The sequence below is a fragment of the Gymnoscopelus microlampas genome (assembly GCF_963454915.1).
Source record: "Gymnoscopelus microlampas genome assembly, chromosome: 7".
NCBI lineage: Eukaryota > Metazoa > Chordata > Actinopteri > Myctophiformes > Myctophidae > Gymnoscopelus > Gymnoscopelus microlampas.
In genome coordinates, this window is record NC_139944.1 from 52,639,621 (window position 1) to 52,662,130 (window position 22,510).

Consider the following 22,510-nt stretch of genomic DNA (forward strand, 5'->3'; position numbering starts at 1 on the left):
TTGCACAGTTAAAACACACAGCTCAATGACAATTCATTAACACCGCTAAATTTGGTTATAAATCAATGTCCTACAATAGCTAAATTTATGTCAATGCTTTGGAATTACGACAATTGCTTATCTCAGTCAAACAAACTCAGGTTAGAGTGTCCAATCACTGAATTAGTCGAAACAGGTTTCAGCTAACCTTATCTTTCACCCCGGGGCAAGTTTGCTCAGAACCGAGACAAGAAAGCCAAGACCGGTTACTGGAATGATGTCCAGACGATCAGCCTGCCAAAGGATGTCCTCCTTACGGAACCATAAGGGTTTCGGCACCAATTGTTAGATTTATTACTGAACCTTAACTCCATAAACGTAAATCTAGAGAAGGATAAGGTACCTGGTTCAGTGGTTCCATAGTGTAAGGAGTCATCCCTTGAAATAATTGCTACACAGGTGATTACAATTGTAAGAATCAAAATGGTTTATTATCCTTAGACTAAGGTTACAATTATTGATGAGCCTATTAAACAATCAGAAATGAATTGTCATATACAAAAATAAAAGATACAATACCACTCAAATAACAGCGCGCTGGATACAAAAATCTCTCCCTAATCACAGAGTAATGATGCTCCAGACAGGGCGATATTTCTGCACTGAAGCATTCTTTCCCTAGCCCAGCGTTACATCATAAAAACATTATCAATTAGATCTTGATGTTGGCTTCAGAGGACGAGGCTTCCTGCTGTTCTCACGCTGACTCCACACCTTCCCCGTCACAGGCCTCTCCACTCCTCACCTCCCTTCGATGGCCCTACACTCCCTTACTTTTGATTGCGATAAGCGTCTATGAACCCTTTGTCTATTATAATTTGGCCAAGGTATATGGCATTTTTAGTTTTCTATTTCCTGGCTGGGAACTAACACTCTGAATTCTGCTGTGTAATCTTATGTCATTTTGATATCCATATTAAAGCTTTTAGTATATTACTATAAGAGTATTACAACAAAAGTATGCGATTATTATGACCTAATATTAATTCTATGGCATCACTGGTGCCTGTATTTTCAGTAAGACATTCCTCTGAAAAAGGGAGTAAATGAGAGAGAGGGAAAGACAGGGCCCCTCTCACTATGATCTCCTCTCCTCCTTGGTAAACACATTTTCTTTGAATAAGGTTATAATGACATAGTTAAACTAAAACTTAACACTTTTAGTCATACTAATGATTAAAATATACGGTATATATACGGTACACAGTGTAATAGTCTATATATCACTGTGTGGCTTAAGTGATTAGAATAGCTGAACTTAAAGCAGTTACATGTTTAAACCGCAGGATATAAACAGGAGCCACTATGTGCCCCCCTTTTTACTCTTCTAAACTCCATTTATGCAGTTTTCTACATACACATTCATTATACTTCTAGACTTTAAATCTAATTTTCCTAACACTAACCACATATGTTTGTGTCTTGAACCAACTCATTGCAGGTACTTGTTGTTGCACTAAAAATGTTTTGTATGTATTAAGTCAGACGTTCACAAGATTAAATGTTTGTTTGTATCATCCGCCATTACAGAGCAGCCACGTTGCTGCGTGCTGTAATTTCTAGTTACCGCCAGAGGGCGCCGTTTGGCCATTTTATTATCCATTTTGGTTGACGTCTGTGTTTTTGTATTTTCTTATTTCATTCATTATAAAAACGATAAAAAGGATGATGCAGGTTGAAAACAAGTTAAAAACAGATTGTATTGAATTAATTGTAAAAGCATTATTGTTAAAACCCAGTTAAAACCACTATACGATCACATGTTAAAAAGATATACTGTTAAAACCATTGTAAACTCATTGTTAAAGTCACATCTTGTAATGTATTTCATGAGAATGTAAAAAACTATGAGAATGTATAAGATGATAACTATGATAGCAGTTGTTACCTGCACTCTGCTGTGAAGTCAGAACCAGTGGAGGTGCTAACCACATATATGTTTGTGCCTTGAACCAACCCATTGCAGCTTCACTAAAGTACCACATCATCCAACCCAGTGCCTCTGTGTGTGTTCTTGGCGGGACGGGTATACAGCGGTTACATTGGTGCCATGACCCGTGACTTCTCGTCGGACCGGTGACCGCCCTGCCTACCACATCACTTCATGAGGCCATCAGTACACAGTATTTGTGGGTACAGTTTACATGGTAGCATAGCAGTGAAGCTCATTACTGTACACAGTACAGGGTGTCACAGTGACACAGACAATTGTGTGTGCCATACCAGTGACGTGTCACACAACCTACAGATTGTTTTTGTCATTTTGATTTATTTGCTATTCTTCTACTGTTGATATCCACATTGGTGGGGTGGACTATACTGTTTTGGGAAAGATGTCACGGTTTAGCACACCCATTAGTGTTGGCAGGGGCAGAGCTATGCATGCTCCCATCCTTTTCTCAGTTGATAGTCCCACTCCAGGTGTTAGTATTCCCTCATTGGAGGAGGTTCCTAGTGCTAGGGTCCGTAATGTAGCTGACCATCACACCAGCCCACCTATGCCTCAGGTCACATTTACACCAAATCCTACTAGTGACAATTCTGAGTGTGTAACTGACCAGATGAGGACTGTCATTCAGGAGATAGGACATCAGTTAGCTGACAGCATCATGTCACGCATACAGCCACACAACACAGTAGCTCCCAGTTCCACTGTCACACAAAATGTAGCGAGCACTTTGAGTCAGCCCAGTCAGATGGATGCTTCCCAGGTCCATTTGGTTACACAGAGAAAGGTTAAGGAACCACCATCTTTTGTAGGGGGTGGCTCAGACTCAATCACAGTGTATGAATGGGAAGATCTGATGAGAACGTTCATTAAGAAGACTAATGTGAGGGTTGAGGAACAGGCTGAGGAAATCCTTATGCATTTGAGAGGAAAGGCTAAGGATGTAGTTAAGTTTGGCATTAGAAACAGCAACATTGATGTTTATGCTCACCCTGACATGATTTATGGTCTCCTCAGAAAGCACTTTAGCTGTACTAGGTACTCTGCTGTCCCCTTAGCTGACTTTTACTCGACTTTGCCCAAAGACCAGGAAGACCCCTATGACTACTGGCTGAGACTGAACAGAGCAGCTGACCTCGCTACTGACTGCCTGAGAGAACAGGGCAAAACTCTTGACAACCCTGAAATGGAGGTGACTCGCATGTTTATTAGGAACTGTCCCTGCAAAGACCTAGCCCTCACCTTCAGATCCAAAACAATTGACAGGTGGTCGGCATGTGAAGTATTGGAAGTGCTGAACGAATACCACGCTGAGATGAGCTGCAAAGCAACTTCCCCATTGCACCCTGTGAAGAGGATGGACATTGCCGTGCACAAAGCTGAGGTGAGCCACGGCCCGGTCCCATACCACAGCCCAGCCCCCACCCATAGCCCCGCCCCTACCCATGGCCCAGTCCTTACCCACAGCAGTCACGAGCCGCCTCAGACACAAAGCCCACAGTATGTCCCCCTAGCAGAGGTCATGAGCATGCTGGAGAAGGTCCTGCTGCGTGGAGCCTCTGACCAGTCACAAATGAGGAGGCGAACTCCACCCAGGCGACCTGCAGACCGAATTGACGGCTTCACTGACAAGCCATGTATTATTTGCAAAGATGAAGATCACAGTGCATTCTCTCATTGCCGGGAGAAGAGGCTTTGTTTCCAGTGCCACGCCCCAGGCCATTCACGCCGTGACTGTCCAGAAAAAAGGACTGTCCCGGAGCAGCAGGGAAACTGACTGGTCTGCACACAATGGAGGACAGTGCAGATCAACCCAATAAGCCTCCCAACAGTAATGAGAAACCTGACATGCAAGATAATGAGTCCCTCTATGAGCTGTATAGCAGTACGATACCCTCATCCAAGAAATTGATCTTTCAGGGATCCCAGAGAATAGCAGAGACTGACAGCCTGTTCTACACGCCTGTGCCTGTGAAGAATGGTCCCACTCTCAAAGCACTGTTGGACAGCGGGTCGATGGCCTGTACAATAAGTGAGTCTGCTGTTGAGTCCCTGCTGCAGCAATGCCCTGACATGATAAGAAACACGGCTGATGATTATGTCATAATAGGCTGTGGTGGACACCGCGTTTCCCCCAAAGATATGTATGACCTTGATGTCACCATTTACGGATGCAGAATGATCGTCCCAGTGATGGTTGTTCCAGGCCAGACAGATCAAATGATCCTTGGCAGCAATGCCATCAAGCACATTCTAACTCAACTGAAGAGCACTGACAGCTACTGGAGACTAGTTTCCTCGCCCAACAATGGTCAGACCGATGACCACTGCCAATTCCTGTCACTGCTTTCTAACACAGAGAGATGGAGAGGTGACTGCATTCCAGATAAGGTGGGCACGGTGAAGGTCAAGAGTTGTGTGACACTGAAACCGCAGAGCGAGCACCTTGTCTGGGGCAAGTTACCTGAGTCAGCCGTGATGTCAGCAGGCAGTACAGTGGTCGTTGAGCCAACACAGTCAAATGCCAGACCCAGACACATCCTCGTTGGAAGAGTTGTTACTCCTCTTTGGGGAGACCGATGGGTGCCTGTTAAAGTCATTAATCCTACCGACAAAGCTGTGGTGCTGAGAAGGAACGCCAAAATTGCGGATGTGTCCCCCTGTATCGCAGTAGAGGACTTGCCCAAAGCAGACGAAGTCAAGTGCAATGTGCAGTGTGTACAGAGTGAAGATGTACGGCCAAGGTCAGAAGAGGACATGGTGCGTGCACTGGAAACTCTGGGACTGCAAGACCTTGATCTGAAGTCATGTGAAGTGTCGCTGCAGTGGAAAGACAAGCTCCTTCACATCATCGAACAGTATGAGTCAATCTTCTCCCGACACAAGATGGACTGTGGAGAAGCTAAAGAGTTTGTGCATCGCATCCACCTTGTCGACAACAAGCCGTTCCGTCTACCTTACAGACGCATACCACCAAGCCAGTATGAGAAACTGAGGACGACTCTGAATGAGATGGAAGAGAAAGGCATTATTCAGAAGTCGCACAGCGAATATGCATCTGCACTCGTTCTCATTTGGAAGCGGAATGGAGAACTCAGAGTCTGCACTGACTTCAGATGGCTTAATGCAAGAACCGTGAAGGATGCCTACCCACTGCCACATCAAGCTGATGCTCTAGCCGCACTCGGTGGGAATGCTTTCTTCTCCACAATGGACCTGACATCAGGCTTTTATAACGTCCCCTTGCACCCTGATGACAAGAAGTATACAGCGTTCTCGTCGCCCTTTGGACTTCATGAATACAACCGTCTTCCTCAAGGCCTATGCAACAGTCCCGCTACGTTCATGAGGATGATGATGTCCATATTCGGTGACGAGAATTTCACAAGCCTGTTGTGTTACCTAGACGACCTGATGGTATTTGCACCTACAGAGGAAGCTGCACTCCGACGCCTGGAGATGGTGTTCGCCCGCCTCAAGGAACACAACCTTAAGCTCGCACCCAAGAAGTGCTTCTTCCTCAGAAGGACTGTGAAGTTTCTTGGGCATGTCATCAGTGAAGATGGAGTTCGGACAGACCACGAGAAAGTGAGAGCCATAAATGACGTCCAAGTCACCGACCTCATGGAGTCTGATGGGAGAACACCTTGCCCTAGTAAAATCAGATCGTATCTAGGAATGGTGATGTACTATCAAGGTTTCATCGAGGCATGTTCTGCGAAGGCAAAACCGTTGTTCAGGCTCACAGCTGAACCTGGTGCTCAGCGCAAGCACAAGAGAGGTCGCAAACCTGTCAAGAAAGGAGGTCAAGTCAAGTTGTCGCCTGCTGATTGGACCGACGCGTGCCAGAACGCGTTTGAGACTCTGAAAAACGACCTCATGATGAGTGTCACTCTAGCCCACCCGGATTTCAATGCCCCCTTTGTTCTTGCTGTTGATGCGTCGTTCGATGGCATTGGCGCCGTCCTGTCTCAGGTGCCACCAGGTGAAAAGATCGCTCGACCTGTCGCCTTCGCTAGCAAGACACTGTCCCGGTCACAGATGAACTACCCAGCGCACAGGCTTGAATTCCTGGCATTGAAGTGGGCCATTTGTGACAAGTTTAGCCACTGGCTGAAGGGCAGACACTTTACTGCCTGGACGGATAACAACCCGCTGTCTTACATCCTAACGAAGCCTCGCTTGGATGCATGTGAACAAAGATGGGTGGCTAAGCTTGCAGCGTTCGACTTTGATCTGAAGTATGTGCCAGGTGTTAAGAACATTGTCCCCGATGCGCTAAGCCGCGAGCCATTCGTTCGGTCATGTGTCAGTCACCGTCTGATGAAAGAGCCTTACATTGCACTGTTGGATGAAGTCAATGGTGTTGTCAGGGGTACAGTACAAGATACCTTCCGGGTGACAAACAACTGTCAAGCTGTTCGAGAAGTGGAACCAGGATCATCTGATTCGGATGCTGGAGGTGTCTCTCAATCTGTGGAGGGCTCCATCAGCCCTGAAGAGGTGTCAGCGGTGCTGATTGCCCATAGTGACAGTGGAATGACCAGTCTGCCCAGTGCTAGTCCACCGTTGCCCCAGTTACCTGGAGAAGACCCTTCCACTGTTATTCCCCAGAGCCAGATCTTGAGTCTTCAGGAGCAGGATGCCACAATAAGCCGAGTCATGTTCTATGTGCAACGGCATAAGAGAGCTACCAGGCGGGAAACAGCGTCTGAACCTGGCTGTGTCAACAAGCTCCTCAGACACTGGAAGAAGCTACGGGTACAAGATGGAATCCTGTACAGGGTGAGGAAAGACCTTAGACTCGACAAGAAACTCTTTCAGTTCATTGTACCGGATAGCCTTAAACGACAAGTTCTCCTTGGCGTCCATGATAATGCTGGTCATCAGGGCCGTGCACGAACCCTCTCCCTTGCCAGGGAACGGTTCTTCTGGATCGGAATGGAAAATGACATAGCCAACCATGTACGCCGATGTGAGAGATGTGTTGTTGGCAAAACACCTGAACCTGAGGCCCGTGCACCCCTGGAGAACATTCAGACATCTGCCCCAATGGAATTGGTGTGTATCGATTTCTGGTCGGCCGAACTGAGTGACAAGAAAACAGTCGATGTCTTGGTAGTAACAGACCACTTCTCCAAAATGGCGCATGCCTTTCCCTGTCGAAATCAGTCTGCGAAACAAGTTGCCCGGCGGTTGTGGGATGACTTCTTTTGTATTTATGGATTTCCCCAAAGATTACACTCAGACCAAGGTGCCAACTTCGGGAGCAGGCTCATGAAAGAACTTCTGGAGATGGCGGGAGTTCACAAGTCACGCACCACCCCATACCACCCAATGGGTAATGGTGTTGTAGAACGTTTCAACAGGACACTGGGGAACATGTTGAGAGTCCTGGCCCCTACTGCAAAAGCCAGATGGCCACAGATGCTACAGACATTGACCTTCTGCTACAACTGTACAGTGCACGAGACCACTGGCTTTGCTCCATTCTTTTTGATGTTTGGGCGAATCCCGCGTCTCCCCATTGACATCATGTTCCAACATGTCCGCCAGAATGACAAGGTGGTCAGCCGTAATGAGTTTGTTACTCGCTTGAGGCAAGACTTGTGTGCAGCTGCAGAGATTGCTCGTAGACACAGTCTCCAAGAGCAAGCTCGTCACGCCAGACTCTACAACCGTCGAGTCAAAGGCTCTTCGTTGGCGGTGGGCGATCGAGTGTTGCTGGCCACTCGTGGTGAGAAAGGCAAGAGGAAGCTCTCTGACAGATGGGACTCGGCTCCTTATGACGTTGTGTCAGTGAGGCCCGGCATTAACGTGTACAGGATTAAAGACATCCAAACTGGCAAGGAGAAAGTTGTGCACAGGAACCTTCTTCTCCCAGTCGACTTCCTGAACTTGGATGGGGATGAGACTCCAGTCTCTCTTGTGGGATCAGATCTCAGTGTTGTGGCTGATGGAAGTGGCCCGGAGTCAGTGGCAGTTGGCGGTGTGGATCGCAATGTCCAGACAATGGACTGGCTCATGAATACTCCTGAGATTGAGGACCCTGTTGATGGGAGTGATGTGGATGAAGTTCTGTCCATAGCTTCAAGAAGTGATTCCCTGCCTGATGGCTTGGCCGATACACCTGATGGAACTGAACCTGTCACTACCAATGCAGTCTCTTCTCCCGAACCTGTCACTACCAATGCAGTCTCTTCTCCCGAACCTGTCACTACCTATGCATTCCCTTCCCCTGAACCTGTCCATCCAGACATGTCCCCTCCTGTCAATGTCCCCATGGACGTAGCCCCTCCTGACAGTAGCCCTCCAGACATTGCCTCCCCGGACATTGACTCCCCAGACGCTAACGCCCCTGAGACAGCCATTCCAGACAGTGACTGCCCTGACTTTGACGTTCCAGGCCCTCTACCTCAGGTGATTTGCACACAGCCTAACCGTTATAGTCTCAGGGATCGTAGGTCCATTAAGCCTCCCAGACGTCTCGTTTGTGAGATGAATGACCAAGTAGTAGAAGAGGATTCTATGTCCACAGTGTCAGTTAGTTCCTTGTTTCAGTTCTTTAGAGATGCACTTTCAGTTTGAGTGACAGGTTTATGAGAGTAACCAGAAGTGTATCTAAGTAGTACTTGAAGCTACAGGAACAATATTTTACATTTCAGATGTGTAACAGGCATCTCTGTGTCTGTGTTTAGTCAGGAGTTTGATCGTCTCCTTTCTTTTCGCACTCCTTGTTGGGAGAGTTTTTTGAACTGACATGTACTTGAGTTTTGTTCCTTGTGATGCACAGTTTTCTTTTTCCTTTGCCTCGGTATACGATTTTTTTTTGCCTATGGTTTTGTTTGTTTTTGTCTCAAGAGTTGCACTTCCCATGTTTAGCAGGATTTCAGGGGGGTGTATGTAACAGGTATAAGAAAGACTTAGTCTTTTATTGTGAAATGCCTGCTAAAGAATCTATGTATAGTTTGTCCTGCAATGAGTGGTTAACTAGCGCCATCTACTGGTAGCTGGAAAGTCTATAAAGTTGACCGGGTCATGTGACTATCATAGCAGTTGTTACCTGCACTCTGCTGTGGTAAGTCACGTTCTGATGCTGCTCTGAAAAAGTATTATAAATTGCACTAAAGCTAACGTGAGATTTACTGTAAGATACACTGTCCAGTAACAGCAGTTGATATTTTGTTTCTGTGTGATTTCGTTTTGTTGCTGTAACTCACGTTAGATGCACTATGTGTTTGATACTGAAATCCATATTATTTCTTCCTGTAGAAGTCAGAACCAGTGGAGGTGCTAACCACATATGTTTGTGTCTTGAACCAACTCATTGCAGGTACTTGTTGTTGCACTAAAAATGTTTTGTATGTATTAAGTCAGACGTTCACAAGATTAAATGTTTGTTTGTATCATCCGCCATTACAGAGCAGCCACGTTGCTGCGTGCTGTAATTTCTAGTTACCGCCAGAGGGCGCCGTTTGGCCATTTTATTATCCATTTTGGTTGACGTCTGTGTTTTTGTATTTTCTTATTTCATTCATTATAAAAACGATAAAAAGGATGATGCAGGTTGAAAACAAGTTAAAAACAGATTGTATTGAATTAATTGTAAAAGCATTATTGTTAAAACCCAGTTAAAACCACTATACGATCACATGTTAAAAAGATATACTGTTAAAACCATTGTAAACTCATTGTTAAAGTCACATCTTGTAATGTATTTCATGAGAATGTAAAAAACTATGAGAATGTATAAGATGATAACTATGATAGCAGTTGTTACCTGCACTCTGCTGTGAAGTCAGAACCAGTGGAGGTGCTAACCACATATATGTTTGTGCCTTGAACCAACCCATTGCAGCTTCACTAAAGTACCACATCATCCAACCCAGTGCCTCTGTGTGTGTTCTTGGCGGGACGGGTATACAGCGGTTACATATATTTAAAGTTATTATTTTACAAATAAAAAAGTATATGTCTTAATGTGACAGTTAATGCATGTACCTCGTGAATAAAAAGGCTTTATTTAATTTCAAGTATTAAAAAGAGGATATTAAGAGAAAATATAGTTTTTTTTAAAAATACATGATTTTTGTAAAATAAATAATCAAGGTTTTCAGTAATTTGTCTGGAAAATAAATGTGCTAAAAAAATCGTAAAAAAATCGTGAAGAATCGTATCGTGAACCTTGAATCGTGATTCGAATCGTATCGTGAGTTGAGTGAATCGTTACATGCCTACATCACATCACATCACATCACAACACATCACATCACATCACATCACATCACATCACAACACATCACATCACATCACATCACATCACAACACATCACATCACATCACATCACATCACATCACAACACATCACATCACATCACATCACATCACAACACATCACATCACATCACATCACATCACATCACATCACATCACATCACATCACATCACAACACATCACATCACATCACATCACATCACAACACATCACATCACATCACATCACATCACATCACATCACATCACAACACAACACAACACATCACATCACATCACATCACATCACATCACATCACATCACATCACAACACATCACATCACATCACATCACATCACATCACATCACATCACAACACAACACATCACATCACATCACATCACATCACATCACATCACATCACATCACAACACAACACATCACATCACATCACATCACAACACAACACAACACAACACATCACATCACATCACATCACATCACATCACAACACAACACATCACATCACATCACATCACATCACATCACATCACAACACAACACAACACAACACAACACATCACATCACATCACATCACAACACAACACATCACATCACATCACAACACATCACATCACATCACATCACATCACATCACATCACATCACATCACAACACAACACAACACAACACAACACAACACATCACATCACATCACATCACATCACATCACATCACATCACATCACATCACAACACAACACAACACATCACATCACATCACATCACATCACATCACATCACATCACATCACATCACATCACATCACAACACAACACAACACAACACATCACATCACATCACATCACATCACATCACATCACAACACAACACAACACAACACAACACAACACAACACATCACATCACATCACATCACATCACATCACATCACATCACATCACATCACATCACATCACATCACAACACAACACAACACAACACAACACAACACAACACAACACAACACAACACAACACAACACAACACAACACAACACAACACAACACAACACAACACAACACAACACAACACAACACAACACAACACAACACAACACAACACAACACAACACAACACATCACATCACATCACATCACATCACATCACATCACATCACATCACATCACATCACATCACATCACATCACATCACATCACATCACATCACATCACATCACATCACATCACATCACAACACAACACAACACAACACAACATCATACTTTTACTCCATTACAATTATTTGAAAACTTTAGTCACTACTTACTTTGCAGATATAAATGATTACATTATAAAACATACATTAACCACTTTAGCCCTGTTTTATACCTAGGCTATTTGAAATTAGCAGATCTACAAGCTCACAACGCGTCGCGATGCACGCACGCACGCACGCACACACACACACACACACACACACACACACACACACACACACACACACACACACACACACACACACACACACTATGAAGAACGTTAGAATTGTCCGTTTATCTAATACAGTGGTTCCCATACATTTTAGCTTGAGAACCAAAAGAGAAATTTTATGTCGAGCTAGTGAAAAAAGCAGATCTACAAGCTCACAACTTGTCATTGTTTTGGATTTATTCATTTTATTCAAAAAAAATAAGGGATATTTACTCACTAATCGTGACCCATAAAAATGTGTCCGCGACCCACAAATGGTCCCCGACCCAGTGTTTGTAAAACAGTGATCTAATGCGTTCGCCTTCCCCAGGTTCCTGGTTCACCGGTACTCCGTCCTGAGGCAGCATGTTGAAGCCAACGGGATAGAAGGAGTGGATGACGTGGACACACACTCCCTGGAGACAGGAAAGACACAACAATACCACAACGATTCTGATGAGGTATGATCCACGCAACGTGTAAAACGTACAATACCACAGTGGTTCTGATGAGGTATGAGCCACGCAACGTGTAAAACGTACAATACCACAATGGTTCTGATGAGGTATGAGCCACGCAACGTGTAAAACGTACAATACCACAGTGGTTCTGATGAGGTATCAAGGGCGTCACGGCCATTCACTGTGCGTACGACGCGACACCCTCATTCTCACAGATCCGTGATTTCATACCCCCCACTTTTTGAAAAAATAAAAAAAATATATTTTTTGTTGATAATAAATCGGTAAAATCAAGAGAAAACAAGGATTAAATAACCTAACCCTAACCCTAAACCCGAAATAAAGTAACCAAAACACACACAAAAAAAAACACAATCCGCCCAAAAAACGCGACAGTTTGACAGTTACAAATGTTTTTCACGCTTTTTCAAAAATAGCAGATCTACAAGCTCATAGCGCGGCACTCGGTGCCGCGCTATGAGCTTGTGTATCTGCTGTTTTTGAAAAGCCAAATTGTAAAATAAGGGGTATAGTCCACCGAAAGTCCATCCCCCCCACCTTCTGAGAGCCTGTGACGTCCCTATCTCGTTTACCTGTTAAACTTGAAAAAGACTAGAATACATGTTTAGGAGCATCTTCCATAAAACCCTTACGGTCTCGGATATTTCATAAAAGCAAAAGGTTAAAGCCTCAATCTGCAATTTCTTCAACTGGTTGGCTGCATGTAGAAGAGCGTGAACATATAGGTTTAGTTTTACCGAAACATCATAATTCAACATATTGTGCTAATAGTTTAGGAAACACAGGGCTAGTGTGTGGGAGCTCCTTTCACACTCTGTTGGGATTTAGAGGGCATTTGTAGAATCGGCTTCAGGTCTTAATGGGTTAAGAAGGCTTAAGAATAACGGTCTCTGTTTGTGTGTCCCCTTATAGGACCTTTTAGACTAAGAGATGACCCATCAACGCTCTCCAAGTCTTCTCTCCTACAGGTAGCCATGCAGTCTTTGAGACCCTGTTCCCCCACAACATGACGTCTGAGCTGCTCCCACACTCTCTCACACAACAGCAAACAAGCCCATTCCCGTCTGCTCTCTGAACGCGTTCAGCCCCTGGCTCTGCGGCGCGCCCTGGTGGCTAGAGAGCTGAACAGCGGGTTCAGATGACGATGACAAAATTGCTTCCTCATTCCCGTCGAGTACCCACCGCCACAGTGAAAAGAGATGTGAGTGACGGTACTGGAGTAGTGATGGGTCGTTCATGATCGATTCGTTCAAAATAACTGGTTCATTGCCGTGAACGCGAACGAGCTCGTTCACTTTCCGGAACTGTTACGTTCACGCTATCGTTCATGCCCCCCCATCCCCTCACCCCCGGTGTGGTTGGAATAAGAGACTTGAACTGTATTTTTTTTTACCAAAGCACTTTCCTTGTTTAGTTTTATTACGTTGATCTGAAACTATAACAAGCAAAAACTTAAACCTTATTAGCCCGGCATGAGTACGAAGAACAACAATGACCCCGATGACTCTTTACTTGAACTGTCTGATGTTTTGTTCTAAATAATGTTATTGAAGTTGTGAATTATAGACCTGGCGGTTTCCAACGACTTAAAGGGATATTTCACCCCCAAAATGACTTTTTTTCTATCGATTAGTCACCCCATGGAGACTTGGGGTGACTAATTGATAGAAAAAAGGTCATTTTGGGGGTGACCTATAGTTTAAACCCCAGCATCTGTATTGTGGGGAAAGCTTTTGGTGAGAAAATAGCAGATTGACAAGCTGGAGCTTTGTCGATCTAGCTATTTTCAGCAAAAGCTTTCCCCGCAATAACAGGAAACAGAAAAGACACTCAAGTAGGCTAATAGAGCCCTGAGGCACTCCGGTCAATCATATATAGGGTTTAAGGGGTTAACCCATTAAGACCGGGAACGCATCTGTGTCATTTGTAGATCTCTTTGGGATATAAAAAAATAGCAGATATACAAGCTCATTGCGCGGCACCAAGTGCTGCGCTATGAGCTTGTAGATCTGCTATTTTCTTTTTCTTATATCGTGAACATTTGTGCAAATCTTTAGTTTGAATATACATATATAATATATATATATATATATATATATATATATATATATATATATATATATATATATATATATATATATATATATATATATAATTATTGTTATTTTTAAAGCAAACATTTGTAACTCAAATCTTTGCTTCTGTGGGATTCTACCAAGGGGCAAGGCTTGGATATTTACGATGAGGCCAACTCGGAAGCTTATGAATGGCCAGAGTGAGGCACTGTTTTACCCTGCGCCGACCTGCAATGTCAGAAATAATTTATTTTAACGCAAGTGAATGGGTTTTTTGACAAACTTTAGACTAGATTTTCTTACCGTAATAAAAATTGTCATAAATTCTATATGCTTCCAGTCGCTAGTTTAAAGTCTCCTTTCAATCATCATGATATGCGTTTTGCTAAATTATGGTCCCATTTATTCTAAAATTGATGATAAAGTAGGCTATGCTCCAGGAGGGGCGGGATGATTTGATTGACAACCTACACAACCAATAGCATTCATTCCCCGCCCTGCTCTTGATTGACAAGCTACCCAACCAATAGCATTTTTGGGGGTTGTTTTCCGGTTCGCTGGTCACGTGTCTGGTCTCAACCAATTGCGTTTGAGTTCCGGCGTGGCCAACTGTATATATTAACAATGGAGGAATGCACGTTTCTGAACTATCGGCTTCATTTTCGTTCTGTAGAAAGCAGGGGAGTGGCTTTGTCCATTCCTTTTTTACAGTCTATGGATTCTACAAAGGTCTTCAGTTTTCTGAAAAAACATATGTTGCTATACCGTAATATCAGTGGTTCTCAAACTCAAGGACCACCCAAAACGATATGTATTTGGCCGCGGACCCCCATCTCAAAATATGTTGTTCCAGGAACCCCCCCAGAGGCAAAGATTTGAGTTACAAATATTCGCTTAAAAAACGACATACTGTACATATATTCAAACAAATCGATTTTTCCAAAAAAAATGCAGATCTACAAGCTCATTTTTTAAAAAAGTCTTAAAATAACACAGCTGCGTTCCCGGGTCTTAGCGGATTAACCACAACCTCCTCCCAGTAGACATGCTTTGTGTGTGTCAATGGTGTTACACAACGTTCATACTGAAGATGATATGTTAGAACGCTGCCGTTTATAATATCTTTGTAGTGTAAACATTTTTAACGTTGACAGGTGTGCAGGTTCTCGTATGTCCTGCAGAGGCAATAATATAAAGCCCAGTGAATAAGCTATTGAAATAAGCTGGCCTGACGTAAGAAGAGGCATATTCTCAAGGACCGTTTGATGGAGTATAGCGTATATTATTCAGATACTCTGTATCTGTTAGTCGATGCGTCTTTCTTTCTTTCACTCAAACTGTAAAGTATGAGAACAATACCGGCTATTTTCCATGGTTTAACGATTTGTTTTTGCACTGTATTATCCACAGAGCTGTGAAAAAAAGGTACATTTTGCTTCCTAATGCATCTTAAGTATTGTAAACTGTTAAGACAATTAAATTTGATCTAATTTCCAGCTTGTCTTGATTATTTGCTAAGATGTAAATATAACCCTGTCACATATCATGTCAGTATCATGTCAGTATCATGGTCAGTATCATGTCAGTATCTGACCACGATACTGACCACGATACTGACCATAATACTGACCTGATACTGACCACGATACTGGGCCTAATGTGACAGGGTTATCATTGTTTTGATGGCCTTCCTGCCCTGGCATTTGGCCTTTGTGTCCTCAAAAAATGTACACCGCCAAAGGCCAACCTGGGGCCGTGCCCATAAAATGACAAAATTCCAGACTCTGGTTACTTGTTGTTACTTTTCTTCTAGGTCAGTGGTTCGCAGTGTGCCGTGAGAAGTCTGGGTATGTCTTGGGATTTTGTGAGAACCACAAATGATTATTGCAATATACAAAAAGTTGTGAATTATCGTTTTAACCATCAACGTGAACACAGTCTACTCTAGTCTATGATGAATACAGTAGACCGTGGGCCTTCGACAGGGGGTCCGGGACCCCGGGCCTAGGGGGTTCTCAGAGTTACTACAGGGGAGCTGCCAAATCTTTGTATAATGTATTTTTTTCATGAACCACTTGAACCCTAGCATCATCAATCCACTACTGTGGGGGAACATATGTTGAAAAAATAGCAGATCTCAAGCTCACAACGCGTTGCACTGTGACGCGTTGTGAGCTTGTAGATCGGTCATCTATTTTCGGTGAAGAGATTTGGTGTAGAGGGGAAAAAAGAGCGGACCAAGTACAGAGTTAAAGGTCAAGTTTCAGTATTGAGGTGTGAGAGGTTTAGATGTCTGAAAATACACATGAACATGAAAACAATGTGAAAAATGTAAAAAAAATACCAAAAACATATTAATTTACACAACATTCTAGACTAGAGATTCTAGACATAATTTCAAACAAAATGTACTTAAAGTACCAAAAGTGAGAGTACTCATTATGCAGAATGCCCTATTTCAAGTTTTCAAATGTATAAAAAACTTGGCTGAAATGTATATAGGGCTGAAGTGGTTAATGTATGTTTTGTAATAATAATCAAAATCTACAAAGTAACTAGTAACTAAAGTTTTCAAATAAATGTAGTGGAGTAAAAGTATAATATTTGGATCCGAGATGTAGTGGAGTAGAAGTAAAAGTATTGGAAATTGAAAATACTCAAGTAAAGTACAAATACCTCAAAATTGTACCTAAGTACAGTACTTAAGTAAATGTACTTAGTTACTTTCCACAACTGCAACCCACTCACAATATTCAGAACCATGTCCACACATTCACTACTCAGAATAAGTGACACTTGCGACTGAGCAATCATGATCATAATATAGTCTTTATTGTCCCACAAAGGGATATTTCTGTTTCACATCTGCTTAACAGAGAGACCACATAACAGTATGTGATGGAAGAGTACTCACATGTTTTACTTAAGTAAAAGTATCAATACTGCAATGTAGATGTACTGTTACAAGTAGTAGTCCCGTATTCAAAATGTACTTGAGTAAAAGTACAAAAGTGTCCGCATCAAAATATACCAAAAGTAAAATCGCGCAGAATGTCCTATTTCACAAGTTCAATATATAAAAAATCTTTTGAAAATAGCAGATCTACGTGAGCATCGCGACGCATTGTGAGCTTGTAGATCTGCTATTTTCAAATGGCTAAAATATATATAGGGCTGAAGTGGTTAGTGTCTTTTGTAATAATAATCAAAATCTACAAAGTAACTAGTAACTAAAGTTCATAATTGTAGTGGCGAGATTTTGTGGGGTAGAAGTAAAAGTATTGAAAATCTACACGCTCACAACGCCTTGCGCGTTGTGAGCTTGTAGATCGGCTATTAACATGAATCCAACATACACTGATGATAGTGCTGTCAAACAAAGTCTATGAAGCTATCTATGAAATCTATGAAAAAGTCTAATGTGCGACACAATTTTATACAATATGTAGTATCTCTCAGCTAAGGGGTCCTTGGCCTGAAAAACATCGAAGACCCCTGATTTAAAACATTACAAATCTATTGAAAGAAATAAAAACATTCAACAAATAAGTAAAGACCACTCTTTGATACTTTACTTCCTTGTTCAATTCCGAAAGGCCCGTGGAAATGATCCGTTGTCAGAACAAAATGTTTGAATAAAGATTTCTTCCTTGACAACACGACAATACAATAAGTCATCTGACCTGAGTGGATGAACACTATGCATGTGACATTAGTGGGCGGGGCGTTGATACACTTAAGCATCTGCCATCCTGGTTTCAACGTGCGTTACCAAACCATTAAGCCCTGGTTACATGGAGAACCACCTTCCAAAAAAAAACAATTAAGAAAAAACAATAAAGATGTCAACCCGAACACTGTGTATCACTTCTTGTGAACACAGGAAGAACAAAGCAGCAACACAAAAGCTAGGATGAAAAAAACTATCTTCCAAGTAACTTCATGACAATAATCTTTATGTGGGCGATCGTGGTTAAGGTGCAATCATCTCACCGGAAAAACTACCACTGAGAAACACACTGGAACAAAGAAAGCGAGTTTAAATTAACCTTCTCTTTTCATGCAATGAGCAAATCAAAACCTTCCGATTTCCGTAACAAAAAGGTCCTCGTCACGTCCTTGTTGGGCCAGTCACTCTATTATCAAAGTCAACGGTCAATTCATAATATTCATGATTTCATATTCTCTGGATCTTGTCAGCAACCACCGCAGGGTTCTCCTTGCGAATCTTGGCGGCAGCCTCGGCTTTGTAATCGTACGGACAGTTGTGCTTGTCCGAGTAGCGGTGAAGCCCGCAGAACTGGTTGCCACACCGGCAATCAAAACCCGTAAGGCCGACCTTTTTGCGACACATGAAGCAACGATTTGTCTTGGGCTTGGTGGGACCGGGGTCTTTGGAATCGTCACAATTACTGCTGACGGTAAAGCTGGCGGGCTGGACGGTCGAGGCCGTGGCCTGAGCGACCGCCGCCGAATCCTTGTTCTCCACGCTTGCTGATGGCTCCACGAGTTGCGTCTTGTCCTCACAAACGAGGCTCATCTCGGTCATTTGTTGGGAAAGAGTTGCCGTCTCGCCGATGACTTTATTCACAACGGCCTCGGCGGTGGAAACGGAACCGCCGCCGCCGCCGCCCATTGCGCTTAAGGGACTTACTCTGCCGTTCTTCAGCCTCGACTGGTGCTCCTTGTAGCAGACCGAGCACATGCCATTGGTGTTGGGGACGCCGAAGAAACCGCAGCCGTTAGAACAGGGCCTGGGGCTAGTATTCTGCTCGAAGCTAGGCACTGGGCTTTGATTGTTCTTCTGGGCCATAATGAATGATGTCCACTTCCCGGCAAACAGACTTTCTGTGTCGGGATGTGTGTAATCTCTATAAACAGATATGTATGGGCATATCAGCCGATAGCCGATACGATTGCCGTACGTAGAAACCTCCAATACCTCCAATTTTTAACGATTTGGGTCATCTGTGGAAAGAGGGACCTCTCTACCATATATATGACACATATATGACGTCACTGTGACGTCAGGCGAGCACACGGTGTCCTCACCCCTCATACGTACATACTATTACATACTAACGTCCACTGGGCATATCAGCCTCATTATGGGTCGTAAATTATACAATACGCCTATATAGGCCTATTATATTTGTATCTGGTGGGGTATACTTTTCGGTCATTTATCTTTTGGGTCAGGGGTTTGGGATTTTAAAAAGCACTATTTGGTCCTAGAGTTGCACCGCCAATCTGACCGATGAGTCATAGTGTCGGGGGCTTTGCAGAGTACCCGTTGTCCCTGTCTGTCTGTCCCTTTTGTGCCCATATATGGAGATCTCTGTATGCGTCTGTCTACCTGTGTCCCTTATGCCCATGTATGGCGATTTCTGTATCTGTCAGTCCTGGTCCCTTTTATGCCCATATATGGAGATCCCTGATGTAGTTAGTATATAGCCATGTCATCAAGATGGCAGAAGGCGGCCATCTTCGATTTCAAAGATGGCCACCATGTAATATCTATGAGTGCCAATATCTCGGCTTCCAAGCCACTTAGAAGGTCAATATTGGTGTCAAAATATGTTTTTGGGGTCAAGGAATTCAATAAAGCTATTGGGAATATCAGCAAGTGACTATTTCTGCCATGATTTGAACATTTGGTTAATTATGGCAATATATCTACACAGCTTTGTATGCCTTGGCTAGATTATGCACAACACTCACTGCCTCTCTTCAGATGCACCCAAGACCCAAGACCATGACCATGACCAGGCAGGGCAGATCTCAATGTTGAAGGATGATGTGCTGGCACTCTTCTCCTGATTTTATATATATAGCCATGCAACACAGAGGGGGGGACATGAGCACCTTCTTTAAGCATGAAAACCATCCATGCCCTCCCTCTCTGTCTGACAGAGGGAAACTACGGCTGGGAAATAAGTCAGAAGAGGCAAGGGATACGGCGGAGGGAAGTGGCCGTGAAAGGACAAGCTGCCGGGGAATTGTTCTGATTTCTTGCGTGACCCTATGAACAGGCAGGAGCTCTTTACTTTATTCTCCGGAAAGATTGCATTAACTGCGTGGCCAGAGGGCAAGCTGGTCTTCATTACATCTGGCATCACAGTGGTCAGCACAGACACCAGCCACTCCATGCTACCATGTAACCATGAAGAGAGGGAAGAAGCCGGTATGAATGGCTTGGAATTCCTACCCTGTTGTCACCCAGGCCTTAAACTGCATGGCAGCAAATCCATACACTTTTGTGACCAAAGACCAGTGAGGAGCCCCCACCTGCTCCTCCCGCCCCACACCCTCTGCTGACAGGCTCCGCCCCCATCCCGTAGAGGTACCCATAGATACCTCTTTTGGCCTCTGCAGTTCTTGCAGCACGTTGACCACTGGCCAATCACAGCGCGTTGACCACTGGCCAATCACAGCGCGTTGACCACTGGCCAATCACAGCACGTCTAACTGACTAGTTGCTGCGCGGCTGCCTCTCAAAGGATTAAGGGATGGGTTACGAAAAGACCCACCCCCAACTGCCTCTGATTGGCCTACCGAACTCTAATACTTAGGCTTCTTTCCCCGCCTTCAATGTACTTACATATTGTACAGTTAAAATAAAACTACATTTTAACATTTTAGCCACAGCATCATTCCTTCTTTTTGGCCGCAGCCCACCTACTGCGCATCTCCATATATGGCCATATCAGTTGGATCACTGGTGCAACGTAGCTGTGATGTACCTGATCGGGCCTAGAAAGGAGGAAATTACCTACCTGGGTTCTATCTTGGAGGCAAACCTCTCCGGTAACAAACACGCCGAAAAAGTGAACAAAAAGGTCACCCAAACAACACGCTATTTGTGGAGGATTGATCGTCTAGTCAGTAAGAAAGAATACTCTGAAGATTCTTGCAGCGGCCCTCATACAAGGTCATTTTGATTATGCGTGCACTTCATGGTATCACAACACCTCCAAGGCCTTAAAAACAAGGCTCCAAACATCCCAAAACAAACTTGTAAGGCTACTACTTGGCCTCAATCACAAAACCCATCTAACCCATGCTCATTTTGCTAGGCTTGGATGGCTTAGGACAGAGTTGAGGACAGAGTACAGCAACTTGCTATGGGCCTGGTCTTCAAGATACACCACAACATTGGGATCCCCCTGTATTTGTCAAAATACTTCCAAAAGTAAATGTTAATGAAGTCCATGATCATAACACCAGAGGCACCTGCACTAATCATGTTCAACCCAGATTTGGCTCAACAAAGGGAATGAACTCGTTCTCATGCTATTCATCAAAAATGTGGAATGCCCTACCAAAAGGAGTAAAGGAGTGTAAAACCCTACTCACTTTCAAAACTGCCCTAAAGATACACCTTCAGGAGGCTGCAATTGATAAATGGCCCCTGTCCAAGTCCTAACCTACCCCCCCCCCCTCTCTCTCTTTCTTCTTTTGTACATATTTTTCACTCTTCATACCAGTAACCTGTAAACTAATTGTATGACATTCTATAGTAGTGTGTTTATCTGTCTGTCTCTTATATGTCATCATGATTTGTGTGCATGGTGAACTCATTTGAAACAAGCTCAGTGCTTTAATGAGTCTTCCAGTTTAGTAGACCTTGTATTGTGAATTTGTACCTCCATGTACTGTTGTTCTCATGTCTTACTAAATAAAGTACATCAATCAATCAATCAATCAATCAGATGTCCAAACCTCTAGTTATTTTAATTATTGTTTTATTTTCTTGATTAGGCAATTATTTCTAACAAATTCTCTCTCAATTTGTCTTTCTTTTTCTTTCTTTCTTTTTCTGCAGGAGACGTAATACTTGCACATTGTCTATTGTTAACGTTGGCATGTCATGTATCGGATCTATCTTTAACATGAGCTTCAGCATCTCAACTTTGTTTGAAACAAATGTAGAACATGACTTTGCATCGATCAAAGTGGTGTCGTATAGCAAAACGTAATACAAAGATTGGTTGTATTTATCTGTCCATGTGTTGAAGATCTCACAGTCCATGGCCATCGTGTCCCAGTAGGCTGATATCTGGTGTTGCCAGTGCAGTATCTCTATAGGATACGCTAGTATGTCCTCAGAGAAGAAGGACTGCATCTCTGTTGCACAATGTTTCATTTTTTTTGAGTCGTCCTGTATAAGCTGTACACAGCCCTGTTCGCTATGCAAGCACTTCAGCATCATCGTGGAGCATGTCTGCAACGTCGTCATAT

General features: G+C 43.3%; 2 protein-coding genes across 2 annotated transcripts in view; one reads left to right on the forward strand and one right to left on the reverse strand.

The window, feature by feature from the left end:
- Positions 1 to 14,142, forward strand: part of LOC311049178 (sortilin-like) — a 67,518-nt gene extending 53,376 nt beyond the window's left edge. The window contains exons 20-21 of the mRNA XM_084062660.1: positions 12,044 to 12,173; positions 13,107 to 14,142. Of these exons, the coding sequence (XP_083918786.1) occupies positions 12,044 to 12,173; positions 13,107 to 13,121 (145 nt within the window). The 3' untranslated portion in view covers positions 13,122 to 14,142. The remainder of the gene's footprint in view (positions 1 to 12,043; positions 12,174 to 13,106) is intronic.
- Positions 14,143 to 18,446: 4,304 nt separating this feature from the next.
- Positions 18,447 to 19,082, reverse strand: LOC311048643 (AN1-type zinc finger protein 5-like; the record flags this gene model as incomplete). Its single annotated transcript, XM_084061906.1, has 1 exon — positions 18,447 to 19,082. The coding sequence occupies one exon, from the start codon at positions 19,080 to 19,082 to the stop codon at positions 18,447 to 18,449; it is 636 nt and encodes a 211-aa protein (XP_083918032.1).
- Positions 19,083 to 22,510: the final 3,428 nt, after the last annotated feature.